This window comes from Astatotilapia calliptera, chromosome 12 (genome assembly GCF_964374335.1).
Source record: "Astatotilapia calliptera chromosome 12, fAstCal68.1, whole genome shotgun sequence".
Lineage (NCBI taxonomy): Eukaryota > Metazoa > Chordata > Actinopteri > Cichliformes > Cichlidae > Astatotilapia > Astatotilapia calliptera.
The window spans coordinates 39,424,158-39,451,125 of NC_137433.1; the positions used below are offsets into that span (position 1 = coordinate 39,424,158).

A 26,968-nucleotide genomic window follows, 5' to 3' on the forward strand; every position below is an offset into this window, starting at 1 on the left:
GATTTGTTTGCTTTCAGACTTAATAAAGGTGCACAGAAAATAGTTTGTCAGCATTCAGGTTCCTGTTTGTGGCGACAACCATTTAATATACAGAAAAGCACTCACAGGCTGACTGCAGTCATTGTCACACTTTCAATTTGAAAAAATCTTTTTGAAATTCAAAGTTGTTTTAGAATTGTACAGGTTTTTTAAAAACATATTTAGGACCAAAAGGGTTTTTTAATGTCCTGATACAATAACTGTATTTTTAAATAGTTTTGTGGAGTTGGGGCATTAAAATAAAATCAAGCCGTACTTTTTTTCTATTTTTTAAACTGTTATTTTAGACTTAAGTTGTTATTTTTACTGAAATATTTAAAAAAAAAATTAAAATACTGTTGAATGACTTTTTCCACAACAAACATTTAAATAAGTATAAAAAAGATTCCTTGTTAGTGTATTTGTTTAGTTCCGTTTGTAGTTTTTCTACAGCGGGACCACGCCCCTTTCATTGTACGTGGTGACGTCAGCGCGAGCTCTGCTCCTGTGCTCAACACATCGAGCTGTCATCATTTTACCGGGAGAAGCGAAGGGCATCCGGGATACCGGCCGAGAGGGAGCCCAGCACTGTGCTTGGAGGTCAGTACCGGGCATTTAGGGGGGACGCTGGGCCGTGAGCGAGGACACGGTCCGACCTGCGGGCTCACTCGGGGGCGGGTTCCGGTTTTGATTCGTGGAAAATGAAAACCGTCTGGACGAATGCGAAGATGCCTTGTTAGCCTGCTAGCCGCGTGCTAGCCGCTACGGCCTTTTAAAGTAACATTTGGAGCGAGGCCGTCCGTTTAAAGACTCCATAAGCGGAGCAAACGCCTCCACTGAATGCAAACACAGAAACTTATTCAGAATGAAACTGCTAATAGCTGTTAATCTAAAGCAGGGGCGTTTTGTGAAGCTAATCAGCTAATTATATAACGCGCCGCGTTAGCGCTGAAGCTAAGCGTGCAGCTAAGAGTTTGCGCCGTGAGAGCCGCTCCGTGTGGCGTCACACACAGCGGGTTTTAGCCATTATGCATTCAAAACAGATGATTTTACGATGTCTGGGGAACACGGCCAGGCATTTTCGGGAACTCATGACTCGTGAAAGGACAAAGTGATCGAATGTCCGGGTGGCCAATAGAGAAGTCTGGATTTCTCAGAGGCAGCCAGTCAGGAGGCGCGGTAGGCAGGTAGTGGGCGGGTCCAGGCAGGGTTAAGGGGAAGGAGAGCAGGCTGGGAGTGGAGCCCCAACAAGGTCAAAACAAAGCAGAAAGTCCCGGTGGGGGGCGAGAGCAGGCCCGTGGGGGGCTGGGAGGTGACCCCGCCTCCCAGAAGGACACGGTTCCGGTTCTGTGACTGGGTTCTGAGAAGGCCTTGGAGAACTTTAACTCCTTGAGTTCTGTGAAGATCTGCAGAAGACTTCAGACTTGACCCTGTTCGCAGCGTCAGCACCGGTCAGAAGTATAAAGACACCCAGTGTGACACTGATCTCTGATCAGCAGTCTGCGGGATACATGCGGGTTTCCAGCATCTGTGCAGCTGTTATAGAAAACGGCAGGAACAATATGACCTGCGTGAGTTACAGCTCACTGTTTTGCAAGTTGAAATAAAAGGCAACACCAGTTTAAAAGATTCCCATCAATCCAGAAAACTGCTGGGAGTCACATGACCAAAGAATTGAGATGTTCAACTTGCGAAGAAGAAAAGCTCCCAGGATTGTAATAAATATACTTTAACTAGTTTGGTTTAATTATCTCAGGCAGAAAACATATATTGTTTTTCACAAGGTCATAGAAACAGGAAGTGCAGACTCTGCTCACTGTGTTGAGCTCACATTCACACTCTGCTCCGTTTTGAGCAGGACAAACCCTGCTGACCTTGCAGGACCTCTCAGGCCTGTTTTGTGGTGGAGTACCTATACGAGGCGAGGTACTTTGCTCTGGGGCGGGTATTGTTTGAGATATGAGCTCAGCAGTCACCAACACAGCCTACTGACCAATCAGATTTCTGGAAAAGAGCGTCACCCTTACTGGAAGATCCTCTGTGTAGACAGTCAGAGGGTCTGAAGGTGTTCTCTTTATCTGATGGAAGAAACTCAGGAGGAGCTCTGCTGCTGCGTCCTGACCTCATCAACATGTAAACAGACTCTTTGTCCTCTCAGAGCATTTAATGCCAAAACTAAAGATTTTTAATTACCACAAGAGTGGCGAGAGGGTTTTAATCACAGGCGTCTGTTCAGTCACAATTTTACTGGTTTCCTTCCTGCTTTGGATAAACTTTATTAATCCAGCAGCTGTTTTCCAGTCTGACTGAGCAAAGCTCACACATTCATGCAGAGTTTTTAGGCCTTTACTCTCTCACACGCATGTGCATGTTTCTGATTGGTCAGAGGCTCCAAACTGTGTCTCTTTCATGTGAACACTGATAAACCTGTCATGTGACCCCGCCCCAGTGTGATTGATAGTTAGCGAGTGAAGCCAGATATGGAAAGATATCCTGGATACGTTGACCCTCATGCAGGCTCTCTGCTGGTTGGTGAAATTTAAAACAGCAGCTAAAAGTCAGACATGGTGTGAGGAGGCTGTGCCGTTTTTATCAATAATCAAACTGTAGTCGTTATTTCTGCAGTGTGTTGTTCTGCTGTGCTTCACAGAATTTCCTCAAATCAGGAACTTTAGACCTTTAAAGGAACAAAAATCAGAGGCAGAGACCTCGGTGTTCTCGTAGTTTCACAGTGTTTACCTGGAGAAGGGTGAGATGGCACGTCTTGTGTGTGAAAACAGCAGGTCTGTTTTGAATAAACTTTATTGCAGGGGAACAAGGTGTTTTTGTTTTCCTTCTGCAAGTGCAGTCATGTGACTGCTGGCAGCGACCTGCACAGAAAGTAAAAGCGTGCGATGCACCGATCTTACAGGTCGTTCCTGGAGCGCGGCGCCGGCCTCTGATGTCAGGAAATGTTGCTCACATGTTTTGGACTGAAGTTCATGTCTGTGATTGGTCAGTGATCTGTGACCTGGCCCTGAGCCGGCTTCTCGGGGCCGATTCAGCCGGGCGCCACTGATTACTGAGTGCAAAACCACCATTAGGTCATGTGACCGTTCCGCCGGATGTAAAGAGATCTTTAAGCGCGCACTTTTAACGTGTCTGTCAGGCTGTCAGAGCTCCAGCAGTCAGACTTGAAGCCTCTGTTCATAAGGAGGTGAAGTAAGTGCGAGTCTGACAACTGCTGTCTGTAAATCTGAACGTTAGCATCTTTAAATCCACTGTGCCGCATTTCTGAGGACGCCGTTTGTCAGGCGCCGCAGATCAGCCCTGACTCTGACATCGTGTTCCTCTGCAAACAGCAGCTCGAGTCGGCGCTCGCAGTGTTATTAGAAGCTCGTCAGACAGAAACCGCCATCGTTAAATCCTAAAGCACAGCTTTCTCTCACATCTCATTTGAATAAAGGTGACTGTGGTCTGGAGAACGGGGGCTAATTCTCTCTCTTCTTCTCTCAGTGGACTGACGTGGACGTCTGACTGCTTCCTGTTGTGGCACTGACCTGCTTTTTTCTTCTGCGTCGTTGTGAGGTCGAGGACGTCCGGACTGTCGGACCGAAAGTCACCGCCGTGTGTGATACTTTAAGGACTGCTCATGCATCGTTTAAGGACTTGTGCGGCGCGGTTGCGTCCGCTCACCGCCTCGCAGGCGGCTCAGACTGTCGGCCAACAGCGGCCAATCACAGTCACCTCCACGGGTGGCAAAAGGACGTTTCAGCCAATCAGGTGTTACACAGCACCGGTGGCCTCGGAGCCGTTCCTGAATGGGACGAGCTCCAACTATGTGGAGGAGATGTACTACGCCTGGTTGGAAAATCCCAAGAGTGTTCATAAGGTAAGGAGCAGTGGAGCCCCTGCAGGTGTGGAGTGGTCGGTGCAGAGGTTGGTTTGATTTTACTGCTGGCAGCATCGATGCAGGACAAACCCTCCAAAGGACTTCAGCAGCATTTCAGTGTAATGGGACATAAACCCAGAACCCAGACAATCAGAAGTTAAAGGTTTGGTGATTTTGAACACATAAAAACAGCTGCACACCCAAAGCACCTGCACCGTTTCCACAGTATTGATAGATTCCACACACAGAAAGTGTCCCACAAATTTAAACCCTAGTGGGAGTGTCCTTTAAGAGGGTCGTTGACCCACTGTTGAGCATGCGCCCCATCCCATGAGCCGAGGTGTGGAAAAGGGTGTGGGCCACTATCAGCAGAGGTTTCGGGTGAAACCATTGTGAGGCCCACGTCTTTCAAAATGATGAAGATAAAAGTTCAGGGCCCTCTAGCTGCCCCGGGTCAGACAGTTTTAGGCGCTCACGTACAGTTTTATATTTTTAAATATTAATATGATGTTTTATTTCACTTGAAATGTAAAAAATAATGTTCTGAAATAAAGAAAGTGTCAGTCTGCCGTCGCCCTGACTGAAACCGACTGAGCTGATACTTTCACTGCACATTTGTCTCCGTGTAAAACAAGCAGCTCTGTTTTTAGTGGCTAACGTGGAGGAAATGCTCGTGTTTACTGAGCCGTGCAGTAAACAAAGCATTTAAAGAATTTGCATGAAGCATTTTTAGAAATGTTCCATTATTTAAAACTACCATCACAGGTGAATCTTCTCTACAAGCATGCTTTCTTCTGATTGGCTGGATTCTGGAAGTACGGAGAAGGGCAACAACCACTCTTAGCGGGTTGTACGGTTTTTGTCAAAGATCACCGTATAAGGAGATCTGTGACGAGCTGATGTCAGCATGGCACGAGTAGAAACAAGTGGAAGTGAATGTGTAGGGCAGGCTTGACAGGAAAAACTGCATCGTTAGCTCGCCGCTATTCGCATTATGTCGCTAAACTACTGAACGCTCGGGAAACGTTGGCCAAACCAGCAGTGGCACATTTCTTTATTTTCTCCCCGTACTTCATTTCCTGAGGGTTCGATGATAAACACGATAAAATGTGAGAAATGAGCAGAAGATTAAAATGTGATTGGCTGAAAACTGAAGAGAAGGGCGGGATTAGTGAGTGTGACGCTCCAGCTGGGTGGAACCTTTAAAGAACACGCCGTGCTTCCTTGTTAGTGACAAACATGGCTCGTTGTGTTGTGACGCACGGCGCTGGCGTTCACTGCTGGGAGGTCTCCATGAATGTCCTCCAAGAAACATGAACCACAGCGTTGGTGATTCACGTGTTCACGTCGTGTGCCACCGCTGTGTTAAATTACATATGTGCTTCTGATTGGCTGGTTCGGCCTGCAGTGAAACATCTCCTCCATGTTGTTGTGCAGCTGGTCCTGGTTCTGCTCGGGGACCCGTCCACCTCTGACGAAAAGCTGCTGCAAGATATCAAGGACACGAGGAACATGATACAGGAAGTGTGGGGCCCGCTGGTTAGCAGTAACAGAACTCTTTCAAAATAAGAGTGAAGCAAGTGTTTAGTGGGGAAACTCTTGAGGCTTCGATGAGTCAGATTAAACAAAAAAAAGCTCAGATGAGTGTCGTGTGCACAAAAAGCTGCTGTGGGAAACAGTGGTGTGCATCTGTTTGTAATGATATGATGCGTGTGTGTGTGTGTGCAAAAGTCTTGAGCCACTCATTTCTTTGTATTTTGTTTCCAAGGAGGCAGACGTTCTTTAAAGTGCTCTTGAGCAACAACTCTCCAGGTTTCTGAAGCTCTTTGTTGTTGGACACTGTAATGTGCTGTAGTGTGTTACTGAAATGAGGCAAACTCAGAATAATAATATGTGGAGAATCATACAGGTTTTACTGCACAACAGGAACATGTGGAACATGTTGTTGTTGATATCTGGGACGAAGGACGAGCATTAAAATGTGTTTGCAGGCGTTTCCTCCTGTCCACATTCTGAAACACATTACAGCCACACTGACATGTTCAGTGTGCTCTGAGCACATGTGACCAGTCATGTGACAACATCCTGTTCAAGAGTAGCAGCTGTGTCAGGACGGCACTTTAAAGGGTTTAAAGCAGGGGTAGGCAACTCCAGGCCTCGAGGGCCGGTGTCCTGCAGGTTTTAGATCCCACCCTGGGTTAACACACCTGAATCACATGATTAGTTCATTACCAGGCCTCTGGAGAACTTCAAGAAATGCTGAGGAGTTATTTAGCCCTTTAAATCAGCTGTGATGGATCATGGACACATCTGAAACCTCCAGGACACCGGCACTCGAGGCCTGGAGTTGCCCACCCTGGTTTAAAGGGTCCGTTAGTGCTTAGAAAGTCTGAAATAAGCTCTGTGGAGACTCATGGAGACGGTGCGTTTCATTCATTTTAGCAGCAAAAACAAATAAGTACAGTATACCATCAGCGTTATGTAACAGCAGTGGTTCATCGGGATAATCAGTGGCGTGGACTGTAGACTACAGGAGCCTGTGGGGGCAGTGTCACCCGTGTCACATGCCAAGACTCGATGCTAAGAGGAGCGTAGCGCGAACGGCAAAGCAGCTGGATGGAAGAAAACGGAGTCAGATTTAAAAGTGAAAGAATTTCACAGGAAACTGAAGATAAATCTGCATGTAAAGCTCCTGTGATGTCACCTCTGAGTGGGAGAGTCACGTTCACGTACGTTAGCTAACCTGTCATGACGCTTGCTAAGCTAACATCACAGTTTAGTTAGCTAACGAGTGAAATGTGATGCAAACCTCGCCTCTGTCAGTGCGCCCCAGGGCAGCTGTGGCTACAACGTAGCTGCCATCACCTGTGTGTGTGGCTGATGTAGTGTAAAGCACTATACAAATACAGGAGCAGACACACAGTCTCTGCTTTATTTGGTCTGCTCACATTAATATTAGAGTTTACCTAATGTTAGGAGGTGACCTGTGGGCGGGACCGTATCAATAATAATTAAACATGTAATCACTTAAACACCGCACTACCAAATCGGTGCTCGGTAACATTTGTATTCTGGTTCTGTTTGTTCCGGATTACTAGTATTAAAGACACACAGATGAGTCTGTCCTGTACAGAGCAGGTTATCGTCAGCTGTGACCGTCAAAGAGAGTCGCATCCAGAGCGTGAATCATCTTAAACTTTGGAAACTTATTTAGGACCGGAAAATCATTTTGACTACAGGAAGCACAGACGAGAGTTATGGAAACAATCAACCTGACGTCCATTATTATTTAGACCAAAATACTAAATCTTGCTCTGTAAGGGCCTGATATCCACTTACGAGGACGTTATGCTGCAACTGTTCTATTGAAATTTTAAATAAATATCCTCGTATGTTGCTCTCATTTTTCTCATAAACAAAAATTAGGTAAAAGAAAAATCTGGTAATTCTTTGTTTTTACATTCATCAGGTCCTAACCAGCCCAAATATCAAAGAGAGATTAAAATGCATGCCATGGAAGAGTTCAGGTTAAATTAGGTCCCTGTTTATGATTCGAATGTCTAACGTGAGACCTAAAATCTAAAACCACGCATGTGATGCAGACAGCAGCATCACGGCATCTGTGTCGGGGACCGGTGCTGCGTGTGGAGCTCACAGCTCTCGATTCTGTCTTCTTTAAAAAGCTGTAAATGAGTCTGTTTCATTTTTCCGTTATTTATCTTCAAACACGCTCTGGGGTCGTGAAGGTGACATGGCTGTGACGGCGTTTGTTTTGGTGAGCTCTCTGACCGGGCGCTAAAGGACAGCCAGCTAATAATAGCCCCCAGAAGCTCGAGTCACGTGACAGGCCTACTTCAGGGCCGGCAGTGAGACTGAGAGGCCCTCTGGCTTCGATCAGTTCTTTAATGACTTTAAACGAGTCCGATTAACGAAGGCCGATTTAAAAACAGGAAGTACTTTGAAGGCGTTAACCTAAACAACGAGAGAATCATCTGTCAGAGGCGCAGCGTTTGATCAGAGCTCCACCCACACCGTTTTTACTCTCAAGAAGAGGACAACCCTCCCCCCCACACACACGTATTCTCATTTTGAAAGTGAGTACATCTAATTGACAACATCTCTTCCCAGTTTCTAACCCTCAGCCGAACTGTAACGCTGACACTGAAACCACATTTTGAGCCTCAAACTGGGGACGGACGCTTTGTCCCCACAAGTGACTGTTGGTCCCCACAAAGATATCTAAACAGGTGCACACACACACTCCTCTTGGTACAGAGTGTGTGTGTGTGTGTGTGACATGTCACATCTGTTATGTAACGACCTGACACCGTGACCTTGCTCTTATTAGCTTAGCCTGCTAGCTGGACACAGGAAGTAAAGTGTACTGTGGGGCGGGTGCTCGCTGACGCAGAACAGCTGAAGTGTGTAAAAGTCAGCCGGGATCTGGACGCGCTCCACCTTGTGACTCAGCAGGCGTAACCCGCTGTGATGGCTTTAAAGCTTCCTGTGTGACTTCGTCAGTCTCACGCTGTGGAGGAGTCTGGTGTGTGTGTTTGGTCACCACGGAAACGGCGTGATGTAGAGCAGAGCTCATTAGGGCCCTCTGACCTCCTGATGGTGAAACGGCGTGCCCTCAGATTCCCTCTTCCTTCATCGAAGCTTTGAGCATCTCTGAGGTCAACCGTCAAACGCCATAAATAATGCTGCGTCCATGTTTGACTCAGCACTGGTTATCTGTCGGTTAGCTGTTCTGACTCCACCCACCACAGGAAGTTCTCTTACTTATAGAGCACACACAGCAACAGCAGGCGCTGAGTGCAGTAAGATCAGGATCTCTGAGCCTTGTTCATGGCATCATCAACATCTTTCTCTTCTTCCTCTCCTGCAGTCGTGGGATGTGTTTTTCCGGAACGCCAACGCTGGCGCTCCTCCCGGCGCCGCCTACCAGTCTCCTCTGGGGCTGTCTGCAGCGTCCAGCCTCGTCGCCCCCCAGCTCTCCTCTCTGGTCGGAGCTCAGCCCAACGTGGAGAAGCTGGTGGAGGATCACCTGGCTGTGCAGTCGCTCATCAGGGCCTACCAGGTACACACACACAAACACGATCAATGCATCCATAAGATTATTGAAAAGCCTGTGTTTGTCAGTGACCTCTGACCTTTGGCTACTGATAGAGTGAAGCCTGTGCTGTAAAATGTTTTCCTGTTTGTTCACTTGCTTATTGATGGCTGCTGTTTGTTGATGGAGACGTTGGTGTGGTGAGTTTAGGTCTTCACAGGTCACACAAACTCAGCCTGATCAATAATTGATGATCAGCATCCATCAGAGCCGAGTGTCGACAACATCCACAGTAGGGCTGGGCGATATGGCCTAAAATCCATATCACAGTGTAATTTGAAACATGTGCTTAAAGGATTTTAAGGCGCACTTAAAATCCTTTAATTTTCTCAAAAATCAACAGTGAGCCTTACGTATGAATTCTGGTTGTGCTTACTGACCTCGAACTGATTTTATGTGGTACACGGCGCTCAAACATCGGTCAAAAATGTTTTAGTGCGACTTGGCTTCAGGTCCCAAAGTCAAACGAACACTGAGAGTTAAAACTGTCTAAATTCTTTCATCTTTTATAAAACGATCAGCGTTGCTGCTTTACCAGGTGTAACTATGAAGTTTAACATCCAGGCATCCATGAAAAGGATTATTACATTTAACAGAGTTAGAAGTTAGCAGGAAGTTAGCAGGAAGTTAGCAGGAAGTTAGTTCGCTGGCTTCCACCTAAGCATGATATAGCATGTTCTGACTGAGAGATTTCTGAAAGAATTCAAACGTACAGCTCTGCTATCACTTCCAACATAGATGAAGACTTTAAACTAAACAGCAGTGACGTTTGTAGGGTTGCTGAAGTTGGGCTAGCTGCTATATAATGATGTGCTACGTGACCGCTAGCAAAACAGCTAGGTTAGCATAAACACTGAAGCTGGAGGACGAACGCTAACACTTTTCCACTTGATAAAAGTTAACGTGAAGGTTCCTGATGGTTAGAGACAAATACAATCACATGGCAGGATGCTGTGAGGGCCTGAGCTTCCTGTTGTGGTGTGTGTGTGTGTTCAGGTGATGGGTCATCACAATGCCCACCTGGATCCACTGGGAATCAGCTGTGTGAATTTTGATGACGCTCCGGTGAATGCCGGCTTCCAGGATGTTGGTGAGAGCGCCACAACTAAACCACCAAACAGACCGTGATGTTAACTTTGCTTTTCCCTCCCACCCGCCCTCTCTCCTCCTCCCTCCCACCCGCCCTCCCCCCTCTCTCCTCCTCCCTCCCACCCGCCCTCCCCCCTCTCTCCTCCTCCTCCTCTCTAACACTTCCTGCTTTTCCTAACTTTTCACCATTTCTCCCGTTTCTGATTTCTTCCCTCCATCCTGCTTCTCATCTGCTCCGCTCTTCATCCTCTGTCTGTTATTTGGTTGCATCTCCTCCTCCTCCTCCTTCATCTCACCCTGTTCTCACCCCCCCCTTCCTGCCCTGGGTGGGCTCTGTGCTGTTGTCACTTCCTGTAGATCCGAGGGCACCACGTGGCCCAGTTGGACCCCCTCGGCATCATGGACGCCGATCTGGATTCGTGTGTCCCCACTGACATTATCACGTCCTCCGACAAGCTGGGTGAGGAGCTGACCCTCAGAAATCGACCCCCTCTTCGTGTGTTCAGCGCTCCTCCTCGTTGGCTGGAGGAGTCTCTGAAACGTTATCGTACAGCAGAAGAGTTTCTTCTGCTGTACGATAACGTTCTGTTTTTAAATCGAGCTCTGTTTCAGGATTTTATTCTTTGTCTAAACTGAATCGTTCTTCCTCATTTAACATCTGAAGACCTTCGTTCTGTGATGAAGGTCCGAGAATTAACCTCAAATCATTTCAGTGTTTCCCGCATGGAGACGTGAGGAGAGACCGCACGGCTGTGCTGACGTGAACGTTAGTGCCAGTTTATTCATCACAGTCTGGATCATCACATGTTTGTGACACTTGTGATCATTTAAGTTCATTTAACAAACAAACTAAATGTTATTTTTTTGTTATTTTAGTTTAAATATGATATTTTAATTAAAACGAAGAGCTTAAGGCTGTAACCCTCAAACTGTGACACGGGTTCTGATCATGTGGTTCACAGTGAGGCTGCAGCGCTGTTACTCTGTAATAAACAGCATTTACCAGATCAGAGGTTCAGTCCTGCGTCTGTGTAAACTCTCGGTGGTGGTGTGTAGTCGCAGTCTCTCCTCCACGCTCTGTTGAAGTGTGGATGGTTTTCTTCAGTTTGTGGGAAACACTGAAAACATTGACACAATCCTAATCCCGAGTTTAAAATCTGGATGATTCTCTGAGATCTAAAAAGCCTGACTGAAGGTGTTTTTAATGAAAGGGGAACGTCCTTTTTCCTGAAGGTGATTACGTCCCCGCCGAGGACCGAAAGCTTTCTCAGGGCCTCTGTAGAAAACGTCCTGATTCGGTGTGGCTCCAGGAGGCCTGGCGGTAACCGGCTTCACTGCCTCAGACCTCACGCTCAGACTCGGAGCTCCTCTCCGCTGGAAAACACGATCGGTATTAGTGATGCAGCAGGATGAAGCCTTTAATGGTTCTCAGCCGCCTGAGTCTGTTTCTGTTGGACGCGAGTCGCCCATCGTTGACTCCACGTGGAGTCGTAGGATATCTGGAACTGTGGCGCAGCTTTTACTTTGAAGGGCAGCATTCTCGGTTTCCTGTTTGGGCCGCAGCGATCTGTTGGCGACCAGAACAATCAGCGGTCTGCTCGCGCTTGCTTCGTTTAGACTCACCACAGCGGGCCGTGTAGAAACGGCGTGGATGATGACACTCGTTTATTAAAGCTTCTGATTCAAACCGAGCGACCCGCGAGCTGTCCGAGCGTTTCATCCACGCACGCGTTCACGGAGCCCAGTGTGAACACGAGACCTGCCAAAGATCACAGAATCTTTCTGAAGATGAAAAAGGCGGCGTCGGAGTCTCTGGGCAGCGGCGGGCTGCTGCTGTAGTTGAGCTTCTGCTGCGTGACGCTGGGCTGTGCACCACGTTAGCCAGAGCGCTCCTCCACTGCTAATCCTGCTCAGATCTTTTCCTGCAAGTTTGGACCTGAAACCCCGCCAAGGTGACCGTGAGTCTAAGACGCTCCGTCTCAGAGCTCTTCCTCGTCTTCCTCTCAGGACATTTATTAAATAACAGCAGTCCTGGTTCCAGGTGCTTTTAAACCACCACAGAGGAAGACGAGAATAAAGCAGTACTTCCTGTTTGTTCGCAGTCTGAATGTTGCTAACGGCTCATTAACGTTCAGCTTCGGCTTCAATCTGTGTCGTCAGAAACAGGAAGTCAAAGATCAAAGGTTTGTGGCTTCGCCTCACTGTCTGCGGCTAAATAAACCCCTGAAGCTGTGACTCCACCCACTGTTACACATCAGGACACGCCCCTCTCGAGCTGCTCTGTGTGCCATGTTCAGTTTGTTGTATTAGCGCTCCCAGGAAGTAGTCCATCTGAAGGTGACCTGAATGGCCTCGGTGTGGGACGGCTGTGGCGACGCTGTTTAACCTTAGCATGGCGCTAAATGTGTCTCTCCTTCTCCACTGCTCCTTCTTCTTCTTTGATCGCGGGGTCAGACGGTGGTGGAGACGCGAGATGTGGGGCGGCTGCTGCGCTGATGAGGCTGTAGGCCGGTGTGGTGGTGTTGGTGCTGGTGGTGTGTAAAGGGGGTTGCAGGTCATTAATGGTGTCCGGGTGTCTCTTCCCTTTGCTGCCCCCTGCTGGTGACCCGTCCAGACGTGGCTGTGTTCAAGGAGAGGCTGCACATTCTCACGGTCGGAGGTACGAGAACCAGCACTGCTGTGAAGTCAGTAGTTGATCTGTAGTGGAGTTTGTCAGTGCAGTAGTTTGAAGGAAACATCTGCAGGAGCTGAAAGCATCAACGCAGCAGACGGCGGGCTCCTGAGCTCCTGCAGAGGGCGCCGCAGCGCCGCGGAGAGATTTCATCTGGTTCAGCATCTGATTCTGTCTTTGTGCAGGAGTTGAAGCACGTTTGTGACCTTGCAGCGGTTTAACCAAACTGGAAGCATGTTCACATGTGCAGCTGCAGTCCTCAGATCCTCTCACCAGCCCCACGCTCACCTGGCCAGAGTGTACCTGCAGGCCTGTGTTGGGCAGTAATGTGCACCCAGACAAATGTATAAATAATCACATGATTAGAGGGATATGTCTTCATGAAGCAGAGTATAAACTGTAATTTTATGTCTCAGTTTATCACTTTCACCTGCTGCTGTAGTTTCAGTAAATGTGACATCAGTTAGTTTTGTTTTTTAGAAAGAAAGCGAGCATCAACAGGTGAGACGGGAAAATAAAAATCGTGCAGACGGTCACGCCGGCAGCATCGTCTGCCTAAAATGTCTCAGACTCTGCTGCTTCTTTACTCCTGTGGATTCTGTCTCAGTGGGCTGAACCACGGTGAAATCTCCCTGTAGCCTGAGCAGCACACAGGAAACACTGAGAGGAAGTTCATCCCGTCTGACTTGACAGGCTCCGCCTCCTCTCAGGGTCCCCTGTGCTCAGCTTTGTTAGCTGCTGCTAGCGTGCTGACCCCCGCTCTGTCCCACAGTTCACCGTTATGTTCATTAGTGTCTGGGCCTGACTCTGAATGTGCTCTGAACTATGGCTTGATGCATGCTCCATCATCCAGGTAAGGAAATCCCAAAAAGTTTTCCTCAGATGCAGATGTGTCCACGTGGATTAAACATATTTATATACTGGTTATTAATAAAAATCAGGCTGTTGTTACTGGGCTGCTCCTCCCTGCTGGCAGATGTCACTGTTCAGTTTAACAGGTAACTGAAGCTCACCTCCTGCACAGACTACAGTGATGTTCAGCGATGCTGAAAATTAAGGCGAACCCTGAAAGAAGCAACGCGGTAGTTCCTCCAGCATCCAGCAGGGGCAGCAGCGAGTCAGTCCCAATGTTAAACGTGTCCAGCAGCCTGAGACACAAACTCTGTGGATAATTGGGTCGGGATGATGTTACAGCTCACATTAGCATTAAAGGTTTTTTTTTTTAGGGGCGTGGCCTCTTTTTGTAGCTGCTAGGTGTCTGCTAGGCTAATCCATAGCTTTCATGTGATGTCAGATCTACTGGGATACGCCCGCCTGGCCGCTCAGAGTACGGCACAAATGTGCGCGCACACCTTTCCTAACCCCGCCTGACAGGTAGTTTGTTTAAGCTAGCTTTGTAGCGCTTTGCATCAGTTACCCGTCCAGATGAAAAATACATGTCGCACGTCGAAAGCGTTCATCCAGTCAGCAGTGAGCAATGCTCTACAACAGACATGGTGCTCAGGGGGAGGGGCTTAGATAAAGCTGCCCTGTTTAGTGACATCAGATTACCAATAACAGATCTGCCATACTGTCCTTGTAGACGCAGCTGGTTATGAATCTGTAAATGTACTGCAGTGACGTCTGGATCTGTCTTTGGGGCGTCTGACATCTAGGGCTGCCACAAACGATTATTTTGATAGTCGACTAATCAGATCATCATCCATTGAACGTAAAAGTACAGCTTATTGCACCAGCAGCATCTGCTCTTATATAACTATCATTAGCTTACAGCTTTAAGTGTTTCAGGTCTGTGCTAACTAAAAATAAAGACAAGATGATAGTTTATTCAATTTTAATGAAATTTGCAGATTGTTTCGGTGAAGTTTAATAAACTCCTTGCTATCTAAAATATAACAGGACACTGGAGTATATTCTGGAGCATCTCACACTTCTGATGATCAGCTGTCTGCTTGAGTTTATTCAGCTGTGTAAAAACTATAACTTTAATCTCAGACAAACTGATTTACTCAGGAACAAATAAAATACTAAAAAAAAGCCAAACAATAACATTTTAAGTTATCTAAGTGACTCATATATCATGTTTAACCTGAGTAGCGAAAGACGGCGGTGGGTTTGAAAACGATTTGTCGGGAGTCCGGTGTTCTCACGGCTCTAGTTAGCCTAGCCCCCGGCTCGCTAACGAGCTAGTGGGTAACAGACGTCTCCGAAAACGTCGGAGCGCTTTTGAAAATATGCGGTGTCCTGATAAACTGAGCAGATATTTGAGGTTTACACAGCTACATTCTTACCTGAAAATATGTTCAACGTTTATTTTGTGACCCAGAAAGAATAATAAGAGTAATATTAAAACTAACTAGCTGCCGCCATTGTTGGAAACTGAGCTGGGCCGCGCTATGAATTCTGGGACAGAGCTACTTCTTCTTCTTCGGGGTTTAACGGCAGCTGGCATCCTTGTACATGCAGTGCTGCCATCTTCTGTTTGTCCGTTATTACACTCTTAAATCCTGCTACTTATTCCTGCGTCTTTTGTGATCTTACAAAGCTTCAAACGACGCGTCGACTATTAAATCAGTCGTCGACGATTTTGACATTCGACTAATCGTGACTAGTCGACTAATCGTGGCAGCCCTACTGATATCTGAGCACTGACGCTGCTTCACGTCGTGTAATGTCAGTGACCTCGCGCGTGTTTCAGCTCAGTGCGTCGATCCCGTTTCCTCAAGTTTAGCTTCATGTTTTTGGACAGAAGCACGAAAAAAATGTTACTGAGGCCCAAATCGAGGCTGGGAGGAGAAAATGTTCCGCCTGTGTGTTCCAGCCCTGTCACCAGGTTCAAAGCCGACCTGAAACAGAATATATCAGTCAGACTGTCTCAGCAGGACAACTGCACAGAGCAGCAAGAAGCTGTGCGTAAACTGCCCGCTGGTGCTCCACAGGTCACACTGGTCTGAGTCCAGCTGTTACTGTCACAGAGGGCAGGGACTGAGCACTGACCTCAGGACAGAGCCTCTGTTTTTACTCGAGAACAAAGACGTCAGAGGTGCTTTGTAAAAAACATCCTGAGCATGTTTCATCTGAGCTGCAGCTCCAGATGTTTCACTGAGGTCAGTTTAGCAGCTGTCTGAGGTTTGTTCCTCAAAATATGAAAGACCCTGAATCAGACGTCAGGATGGCAGCACACACTCAGACCTGCACACATGGGGCAGCATTACATCTACTCTATCTACACACAGGCCCCGCTTTAAAGTAATAAACTGCTGTCAGTACAAAAGCAATGACAGGCTGTGATTAGCGCCCCCATGAGGCTGAAATGTTTAGAAAGAGAAAACGGGTGGATGAAAAGGGAGTTCAGTCCAGGAGGGCACGACACACACAGTTACTACAGACCAACGGTCGCACAGACGGACAGAAATGCTTACAGACTCAGGAGAAGGCAGACGCTCGTCTGAGGCTGGTGGTCTGTGGGGGCGCTGGTGGTGGTCTGTAGGGGGCGCCGGTGGTGGTCTGTGGGGGCGCCGGTGGTGGTCTGTAGGGGGCGCTGGTGGTGGTCTGTGGGGGCGCCGGTGGTGGTCTGTAGGGGGCGCTGGTGGTGGTCTGTAGGGGGCGCTGGTGGTGGTCTGTGGGGGCGCTGGTGGTGGTCTGTAGGGGCGCTGGTGGTGATCTGTGGGGGCGCTGGTGGTGGTCTGTAGGGGGCGCTGGTGGTGATCTGTGGGGGCGCTGGTGGTGGTCTGTAGGGGGCGCTGGTGGTGATCTGTAGGGGGCGCTGGTGGTGATCTGTGGGGGCGCTGGTGGTGGTCTGCGGGGGCGCTGGTGGTGGTCTGCAGGAGCTGTCAGCCGAGCGTCCATGGGGACATCCTGCTTTGCTATGTGAGGTAGATTGAGCCTTTTGAGTGGCTCCTTTGCATGTGTGCGGGTTCTCTGATTGGCTGAGCCTGAAGTGAGACTGCAGGCAGGACGAGTGCTCAAAGAGACGCTCCTCCAACTTCATCACACCTCCTCCCCTAACGTCCCAGAATCAGTTTAAAGTCAAATGATCCCGTTCTGTCATCACTGCTTCTTCAGCTTATCGCTGTGCTGACGTGGAGTTTCGTATCGGAGACCAGCGCCGACACGCAGGTCATCAGAAACGCTCCTGGTGTTTCTGTTTCGGAGCACAGAAGCTCGGAGATCCTCACAAACCCCACGGAGTCCGAGTTTGAAACTGTCTCACTGTGTTCACCAGATTATATCTGATCACGTTAATCAATGATGACATCCTGAAGGTTTCAGCCCCGAGGTTTCATATTGCAAGGTAGACTCTACAATAATACAATCATGTGACCCCGTATGAGCAAGCACTTTGGCGACCGTAGGAAGGAAGAACTCCCTTTTAACTTCCATGTTTTCCCCGCTTCAGTGACGGCGTTTGACCCCGAGTCTGTGAGCTTGTGTATTTGAGAATAGCAGCTGTGCAGCGTTCGGCTCCTGCAGGAAGTTACAGCATGTTGAAGCGACGCCCACAGACGTGAGGGTCAGTAACAGTTCATCAACCTGACGAGTGGCGTGCGGCGCGACCAGCCGGCTGTGACCACAGGATCAGCTCTGAATGGGTCTCGCTGCACTAATGAATCAAACGCACCCTTTCCTGTACAGCGCCGTGTTTTTACTCACGCCTCAGTCAGCTCGCGCTCCAATAGTTTCCTACGCTCACGTCTGCACGCCGCAGCAGGTCTGACCGTCACACGGCAAGCGTTTGTTAGGAAGCAGTGTGAAACGGTATTCACGTCTTTATGATTCAAACAGACGTCCTGCAGGTTCAGGTGGAGAAACCTGCGGCGCCTCAGTGGACTGAAGCTGCTGTTCTTGTGATGGTGCTGGAGCAGCAGCGATGATGATGATGATGATGAAGGCGGTCTGTCGAGCTTTCAGGCTGCTGATTGGTCTAAACTGTCGACAATAACGACTTTTATTTTATTTGTTTTGGACCCACAACACCTCCTCCTCTGCTGTCCTAAAACCATTAAAACCTCCACTACTCTAATGCCACCTCCTCCCCTTCTCCTCCCCCTGCTCCTCCTCATCCCCTGCTCCTCCTCACCCCCCTGCTCCTCCTCATCCCCCCTCTTACCCCTTCTCCTCTTCATCTCCCCTCCTCCCCTGCTCCTCTTCATCCCCCCTCCTCCCCTGCTCCTCCTCATCCCCTGCTCCTCCTCATCTCCCCCTCCTCCCCTGCTCCTCCTCATCTCTCCGCCTCCCCCTGCTCCTCCTCACCCCCCTGCTCCTCCTCATCCCCCCCTCTTACCCCTGCTCCTCTTCATCCCCCCTCCTCCCCCTGCTCCTCTTCATCCCCCCTCCTCCCCCTGCTCCTCCTCCTCATCCTCCTGCATGTGTAAATCTCCCCCTTTCTGTTGATTAAAACTTGTCTTCATCACTAACTCCTTGTGCATGTTTTTCTGTCTCACCTCTTCTCCTCCCTTCTTTCTCCTCGTTCTCCTGCTCCTCCCCCTCCCCTCTTGCTCCGTGGTGCTTCATGGGACTTGTAGGCTTCTACGGTCTGGAGGAGTCGGACCTGGAAAAAGTGTTCCGGCTTCCCACCACCACCTTCATCGGCGGCTCGGAGAGCGTGCTGCCGCTGAAGGAGATCATCCGCCGGCTGGAGGTGAACGCACACACACAGACACGCACACAGACACGCACACAGACAGACACACACACAGACACACACACAGACAGACACACACACAGACACACACACAGACACGCACACACACAGACACACACACAGACACGCACAGACACGCACAGACACACGCACACACAGACACACACACACACAGACACACACACACAGACACACACACACACAGACACAGACACGCACAGACACACACACACAGACACACACACACACAGACACACACGCACACACACAGACACACACGCACACACACAGACACACACAGACACAGACACACGCACAGACACGCACACACACAGACGCGCGCACACAGGAAGTGGAAATGAGCAGTTGAAATGTTTTACAGGCAAATTATTCAGGACAATGACTGTGTGCGTCTGTGTGCGTCTGTGTGCGTGTGTCGGTGCAGATGGCGTACTGTCAGCACATCGGGGTGGAGTTCATGTTCATCAACGACCTGGATCAGTGTCAGTGGATCAGGCAGAAGTTTGAGACTCCGGGCGTGATGCAGTTCACTCTGGAGGAGAAGCGGACGCTGCTGGCCCGCATGGTCCGCTCCACCAGGTCAGAACCCCCACACACTCAGGTCCCTCACGCAGATTCATCCACACACTGATTTTATAAGCTGGAGCAGGAGGGCAGAACCACAGAAGACCCAAAGATGAACCCTGAGGTACGTCAGCATCGTAAACCACCACGAGCCGTTTCTGACAGCTCGTGGTGGTTTTACCCGCAGCGAAACTCAAGCCCGCCACTTCAGTCACCTCAGCTTTCTGAGAAACAGAAGCTCAGTGCTCTGGTGTTTCAGTCATAACCAGTTTGATCCTCACGCTGGTCCCATCGATGGGATGTCTGCTGTGAAATCTCCCACTGCAACACGGAGTCGTTGGGAAACACGGTGCGGCTGCAATAAGCGAATCTGCAGTCTGCGTTGGGAATAACCGGCGTGTTTGCCTGTGTTCAGGTTTGAGGAGTTCCTGCAGAAGAAGTGGTCTGCAGAGAAGCGCTTCGGCCTGGAGGGCTGCGAGTCTCTGATCCCCGCCCTGAAGACCATCATCGACAAGTCGTCTGAGAACGGCGTGGAGAACGTCATCATGGGAATGCCCCACAGGTAAAACCACACGCTGCTGTTCTCTGTTACCCGACCGCACGCACGCCGCTCCACAGTCGATGACACCTGCGTGATGTCATCAGAAAGGAGGCAGCAGCTTCCAGGAGAAATCTGCATCCAATCAGCGAGTTTGATGGCGTCAGCGCTCCTCAAGGTTACAAAAGCAGCAGCCCGACAGTGACGCACTGAAGACAGGAGTCGGAGCACAAACATGTTGAAATGTTTGCTTTTAATTTTAATGTATTTCTGCTTCAGTCAAAGACGACAGAGTAAATAAATACAGGCTCAGCTCACACCTGTGTGAAGACGAACGCCGCGAGCGCGCCGTGATGGCCTCTGTGTCTTTCAGGGGTCGTCTCAACGTCCTGGCCAACGTGATCCGGAAAGAGCTGGAGCAGATCTTCTGTCAGTTCGACTCCAAACTGGAAGCAGCTGATGAGGTCGCTGTTTTTACTGCTGTTTGTTCGTTTACTCTCGATTTTCTTTCCCCGTCTGATCCAACCTGTCGTGGTTGTTCTCAGGGCTCCGGCGACGTGAAGTACCACCTGGGGATGTACCATCGCCGCATCAACCGCGTGACGGACAGGAACATCACGCTGTCTCTGGTAGCGAACCCGTCTCACCTGGAGGCCGTGGACCCCGTGGTTCAGGGAAAGACCAAAGCTGACCAGTTCTACTGCGGGGACACAGACGGGAAAAGAGTAAGTCTGGCGGAAGTACTCGGATACTTTATAGTAGAGATACTGCACTGTGAAGATACTGTTACAGGTCCAGGTAGTTTTTCTAGCTCAGAGCAGACTCGACCTTCAGGTAAACAGCGCAGGCTCGTTTTTTTCCCTGGAAACTGTTGGAGGTGTTTCTGTGCAGGACGAGCTTTCGACCAATCACAGACTGAGAAAGTGTCATCAAGTTCATGTGTTCTCTGCGCAGGTGATGTCCATCCTGCTGCACGGAGACGCCGCGTTCGCCGGTCAGGGCATCGTCTATGAGACCTTCCACCTGTCCGACCTGCCGTCCTACACCACACACGGCACCGTGCACGTCGTGGTCAACAACCAGGTAACGCCACAAAGAAACAGACCGTGAGCCGCTAACGCAGCCCGCCGTGCAAACACCTCTCTGTCGTCGTGTCTGCAGATCGGCTTCACCACCGACCCTCGCATGGCCCGCTCCTCGCCGTACCCCACAGACGTGGCTCGTGTCGTCAACGCTCCCATCTTCCACGTGAACGCCGACGACCCCGAAGCCGTCATCTACGTCTGCAAGGTGGCGGCTGAGTGGAGAGCCACCTTCCACAAAGATGTCGTGGTCGACCTGGTCAGTAAAGACGCAGACAAACACTCTCTGACACGAAGCTTTCAAAGCTGATCGCCGACATCTGGAGTCTGCTCCCACCTGTTCACACAGCTGGAAACAGTCTTTACAGTGTGTGTGTGTGTGTGTGTGTGTGTGTGTGTGTGTGCAGGTGTGTTACCGTCGGATGGGTCATAACGAGATGGACGAGCCGATGTTCACTCAGCCGCTGATGTACAAACAGATCAAGAAGCAGAAGCCGGTCCTGCAGAAATACGCCGAGAAGCTGATCGCAGAGGGAGCCGTGAGCCGGCAGGAGTATGAGGTAGGACTCGCCCACCAGGCGAATCCTGCTTACAGGTCACCGTGATGTCACTTCCTGAACGTTTGTCTGTTTGCAGGAGGAGATCGCCAAGTACGATAAGATCTGTGAGGAGGCGTACGCTCGCTCCAAGGACGAGAAGATCCTGCACATCAAGCACTGGCTGGACTCCCCGTGGCCCGGTGAGAGGGCGAGGAGGCGGGGTCGAGTCACTGTCAGCTTCCTGATCGCACAGATTCAACTCTCAGGACGTTGTTTTCACTCTGGCGTTCAGCTCCAGACTGTTAACCCTTTAAACTCGCTGTTTTCAGGTTTTTTCACCCTGGACGGTCAACCAAAGTCGATGAGCTGCCCCTCCACCGGCCTGACCGAAGACAACCTGAACCACATCGGACAGGCGGCCTCGTCCGTCCCCGTGGAGGACTTCACCATCCACGGAGGTCGAGAACGGCACCGCTTTCTGACCCGGCAAACGGGAACGAAGACGTTCAGCTGACGCTGTCGTTTCTCGCCGCAGGTCTGAGCCGAATCCTGAAGGGCCGCGCCGAGATGGTGAAGAACCGGATGGTGGACTGGGCCCTGGGCGAGTACATGGCCTTCGGATCGCTGCTGAAAGAGGGGATCCACATCAGGCTGTCGGGGCAGGACGTGGAGCGCGGGACCTTCAGGTAAACCTGTAGGCGTGTCTGGCAGCGGCATGTGACACACAAAGCAGAGAGAGCTAAAGAAGCGAAAAACCACGACACAAAATAAACTGATGGCGTGACGTCAGGAGGAGACGAGCGGATCGGAAAACGCCCCCAATCGTCTCGGTCTGCTCGTCTTGACGCCGTTAGCAAGTTAGCGCAGAGCGCGGGTGGTTGACGGGTGTCCTCTGTGTGTCCCCTCACAGCCACCGTCACCACGTCCTCCACGACCAGAACGTGGACAAGAGGACCTGCATCCCCATGAACCACCTGTCCCCGGACCAGGCGCCGTACACCGTCTGCAACAGCTCGCTGTCTGAGTACGGCGTGCTCGGTCAGTCCTCGCTCTCCACAGATGATGCGTCATCGATGACGTCTGTGTTTTTGCCTGATGGTTGTTTCTGCGTCTGCAGGCTTCGAGCTGGGATTCGCCATGGCGAGCCCGAACGCTCTGATCCTGTGGGAGGCTCAGTTTGGAGACTTCCAGAACACGGCGCAGTGCATCATCGACCAGTTCATCTGCGCCGGGCAGGCCAAGTGGGTGAGGCAGAACGGCATCGTGCTGCTGCTGCCGCACGGCATGGAGGGCATGGTGAGGACGCCGCCGCACCTTCCTCCTCCTCACTGACTGAAAACCAAAGACAACACAGTGTCGATAAGTCTGAGCTGATCAGTGTTCCTGATCTGTGATCGTTTATTTCTGATAATCAACACGTGCTCGCTGCTCTGTCTGAATGTTCTCCTCAGGGTCCCGAACACTCGTCAGCTCGTCCCGAGAGATTCCTCCAGATGTGCAACGATGACCCCGACGTCCTGCCGGTGAGACGCACACACAGAGCAGTGATGTAAGAGCGGTGTGTGTGTGTGTGTGTGTGTGTGTGTGTGTGTGTGTTTTGATGCTGGTTTCTGTCCCTCAGAACATCACCGAGGACCTCGCCGTGCGTCAGCTCTACGACTGTAACTGGATCGTGGTGAACTGCTCAACGCCTGCAAACTACTTCCACGTTCTCCGACGGCAGATCCTGCTGCCCTTCAGGAAGCCCGTGAGCCTCACACACACACACACACACACACACACACACACACTGTGATGGACCGAGCAGTGAAGGAAACTTAGGCACAGGTTAAAGTCCAAAAAAAAGATTTTTAATTTAACCCAAAAAACATAATTGGTTAACTCATGCAAAAAGAATCAAAATCTTGGGCCCATAAAAGAGGTCAAAGTAACAGAACTCTACTCAAAGTTGACAACACAACTGATAACTAACACAAACTGACCTCACTTAACGAGACAAAGGGAAACTTAAATAGAGGCTGATCAGCCCACAGAAAACAGGAGAAGGGCTAAAACACACAAAACCTAACTAAACATAATGAACTCCAATTCCCCCCCATGGTCCTGAGTTATGGCATGAACCAATTTGCAGTCTTCCTTTAAAGCTTGCTCCGCCCCTTTTCCACCTCTTGGCTCCTTAATCAAGGGACTGGAACAGCTGCAACTACGGTAACTCAGAAAACAAAAGATTAATCATACATAACAGTGTAAACTACAATGTGCGCACTTATTTTAGAATGCAGTGTTATGTGGATACGTGAATTAACTCCAAACCAAAACCAGTTATTTATTGTCCTGTAAATTAATTCCTATATTTAAAGAAAGAAATGTGAATGCAATGTTATAAGCCTCTACGCTAACATGGTGGGTATTACCACTGTGTGGCTGTAAGTGCAGCCATCACACACACACACACACACACTAAAACCAGTGTTAGCCTTAAAGAGGAGTCTGGGGGCGTAGACGTGTGGACGACTCCCTGTGAAAACATGCTGTTCAGCCTAATGTCATGTGATCAACTTCCTGTTTGTGTCCCCAGCTGATCATCTTCACTCCCAAGTCTCTGCTGCGTCACCCCGAGGCCCGATCGAGCTTCGACGAGATGCTGCCCGGTAACGCCTCCACCCACACCTGCAGCTCTAACGGCTCTGACGAACCGAGCCTGAACCCTCCCTCTCTCCTTTCTTCTCATTCATCCTCCTCTTCTTTGTCTTTTCCTTTTGTTCGTCTTTATCCTTCTTCCATGCTTTCCCTTTTTCTTCCACCTCCTCTTCCTCGCTGCAGGAACTCACTTCCAGCGGCTGATCCCGGAGGTGGGCGTGGCGGCCGAGCGTCCAGAGGCCGTGAAGCGGCTGATCTTCTGCACAGGAAAGGTTTACTACGAGCTGACCAAAGAGCGGAAGAGCAGAGGCCTGGAGGACACGGTGGCCATCAGCCGCATTGAGCAGGTACACGCCACACGGAGACTTCTGATTGGCTGCAGCCAGGGGCTTACAGTGTCAAAGGAGTCAGCTGACTCATACTCTAAAGTAGCTTTAGTTACAGTCTTTAGGGGATTACAGGAAAGAGAACTCGGCGGCAGTGGCTGGTGAACAGGCAGTAACGGCACGCCGTCTCTCCCCGCAGCTCTCCCCGTTCCCCTTCGACCAGGTGAAGGCGGAGACGGAGCGCTTCCCCAACGCCGACCTGGTCTGGTGTCAGGAGGAGCACAAGAACCAGGGTTACTATGACTACGTGAAGCCTCGCATCAGGACCACCACGCAGAAAGCCAAGCCCGTTTGGTAACCACCATCACCGTCATCATGATCAGACCATCTGTCCACCACCGTGCAACCTCTGACCACACCCTCTCTGTGTTTCAGGTATGCTGGCAGAGACCCGGCAGCCGCTCCCGCCACAGGAAACAAAAACACTCACCTGATCGAGCTGCGGCGCTTCCTGGACACGGCCTTCCACCTGGACGCGTTCAGAGACCAGCAGTGATCACGTGACCTGCAGCACCTGGAATCAGCCCTCACCCGTCTCGCCTCCATTCACACTCACAACACACAGTCAGCCCTCTGTACGGCTGAGCACACCGCACAGCAGGAGGTCCATTCAGAAAATCACCGACCAGAACATCACAGCGGGAGGCGGAGCCTCAGATTCAAATTTAAACTTTATTCTCCTGGTTTGTGACGGACAGAAACATTCCCGTAATCATCAAAGATGAAACGAGCTGCCGTTTTTCTCTCTGAGCTGTCTTTGTCCATCAGACCTCACATTAACGTCACCATGACGCCGAGGGAAGCTAAAATCAGACAGATTCTCAATGGACTTCTGAACTGACGTCCAACTATTAGCACTTTAACGCATTCACACATATACACAGTCATCATCTGATCAGGTCTGAAACATTTGAGACTAAACCAATCAAAGTCTAAAAATAGCAACATTTGGCATAACAGCAGGTTTACGCCAAATAATCTGAGTGTTTGTTCTGAATCATAAATATTGTTATGATTTAAAAACTTTATCAGTTTCTTGGACAAACACGGGCAACAAAAAGCAGCAACGTTGGTCTTAAATTAGATATATTTTGAATGAAGTCTGGTGCTGTTCACGTCTTCAGATAGTAGCTGTTAGCATTGTTAGCACTTCCTATTTAAAAGCAATGGGAGTCCAGCTAGCTGCAGAGAGCAGGTTTTTTTCACCTTTCAACAGGTGAGTTCGCTCATTACGGAAAGGCTGATGCGTTCAATGAAAGTGAAAGTCACAGCAAACAGATCTGCTCTCAAGCAGCCGGTTCAGAAGTCCATTAAGAATCTGTTTTCAGCTTTTCCTCAGAGTCAGTGATGCATCCTGCTCGGCTGCTTCGGCAGCACCAAATCAAGCTTAAAAAAAAACCCGCAGAGGAAAACTGGAGCTTGTTATTAACATGTTGGTATTAAATTAGCCCACCTCGCTTTGCTGGCAGTGTCAGGGCTGAGGTCGCCTTCAGGCTCAGCTTCACCCAGCCACCGAGGCCGCTCAGCTTCAGCGTACTCTTCTCACCTGGGATAAAGTTTCAGACTTTTTTAAACCTTTTTAAACGTATTTAAAGCAGGAGGGTCTGAAACAGGAAGACGAAGGAAGCATCATAACACTGAGAGTTCAGAGCGTTTCAGAGGTTTAACTCTGACGTATTTGTTTGTGAACGTCTAAAAGAGTAAAATCTGCTCTTAAACTAAAGTTTGAAGTGTGGAAGGCGTCAGATTCATACGCAGAGTTTGAGTTACAGAGTTGGACCTGAGAGAAAAATAAACTGAACTACAGCATGAATAATAATAATATGCAGTCTTAAATTAGATGAATTTTCATTAGAGTCTGGTGCTGTTGTTCTGTTTTAGTGTGTGAACAGTTTGGCCAATGAACACTGGTAGTTTACAGCTGTGTGATTTATTTATTCTAATAAAGTCCAACAGCAGGGAATACTGGGAATTCAAACAACACAAGAAAGCACATCTAAAATTGGCAGAATTTTGAATGAAGTCTGGTGCAGTCTGACGAGCGGCTCAGATTGCTTCTCAGTACCATTTGTCTTAAATTGGGTAAATTCTGAATGAAGTCTGGTGGGGTTGTTCAGGGTATTTTGTTGCAGAGATGTTTGGTGTGACCAGGCAATGTCACGGCTCGATAGCTGTCCTTCGTCAAACAGTTGCTGCAGAAGTTTCTATTTCTGCAACTTTACAGGCAACAGCAACCTGCGTATGGCAACATGAAGGAATGATGCAGATTTGCTTTAGAAAAGGTTCATGTGGAGTTGAGCCTGAATGACCTTTGACCCCACTGTCCACACGGTCACTCTCCAGCTGTGATGACAGAACTCTCCATCCTCGTCCTCATCATCATCAGGATCCAGTCTTCTACTTCTTCTTCGCACAGAAATCCTGATGAGTTACAGAAATGTTTTTTGTTCATCTTTTTTTTTGCTTTTTAAAATGCTCGTTAGCATCATTTGCGCCCCTGCTGGGGGGCGGGCTAGCTGGGAGAATCACTACAGACAGCAGGTGGTGGTTTTTACCTGTCGTCGGCAGGTGTGTCCGTGTGTATTTAGAGGCAGCGCTTAACACTGAGATTTTGTCTTTTACTTTGAAGGGATCTTTGGGGAATGAGTCTGCGACACGAACTCAACCAAAAGCACTGCTGATGATTAATTTAACCCCTCGCTTCTGGCCCCGCCCCCTCCTTTCCGGCGAGCGTTCATCCCGTGCCAAAATGGATCGCAAGCGTCTCGTGTTTTTAGTGTGTTTGGCATCCG

General features: G+C 49.4%; 1 protein-coding gene across 3 annotated transcripts; it reads left to right on the plus strand.

The window, feature by feature from the left end:
- Positions 1–477: 477 nt before the first annotated feature.
- On the plus strand, positions 478–26,139 carry ogdha (oxoglutarate dehydrogenase a). Of its 3 annotated transcripts, XM_026187763.2 has the most exons (24): positions 478–618; positions 3,514–3,889; positions 8,778–8,969; positions 10,449–10,551; positions 12,706–12,750; positions 18,288–18,403; positions 18,852–19,006; positions 19,407–19,553; positions 19,903–19,993; positions 20,075–20,254; positions 20,484–20,612; positions 20,691–20,870; positions 21,019–21,171; positions 21,248–21,350; positions 21,480–21,608; positions 21,686–21,836; positions 22,061–22,188; positions 22,268–22,446; positions 22,602–22,673; positions 22,772–22,897; positions 23,729–23,801; positions 23,974–24,137; positions 24,316–24,470; positions 24,552–26,139. In XM_026187763.2, exons 2-24 carry the CDS (start codon positions 3,650–3,652, stop codon positions 24,670–24,672), a joined length of 3,132 nt encoding a protein of 1,043 aa, XP_026043548.1. In that variant the 5' UTR covers positions 478–618; positions 3,514–3,649; the 3' UTR covers positions 24,673–26,139. The 3 variants fall into 3 exon arrangements, with proteins under 3 accessions (XP_026043548.1, XP_026043550.1, XP_026043549.1); XM_026187765.2 differs by lacking the exons at positions 10,449–10,551; positions 12,706–12,750 and adding an exon at positions 9,999–10,092; XM_026187764.2 differs by lacking the exon at positions 12,706–12,750.
- Positions 26,140–26,968: the final 829 nt, after the last annotated feature.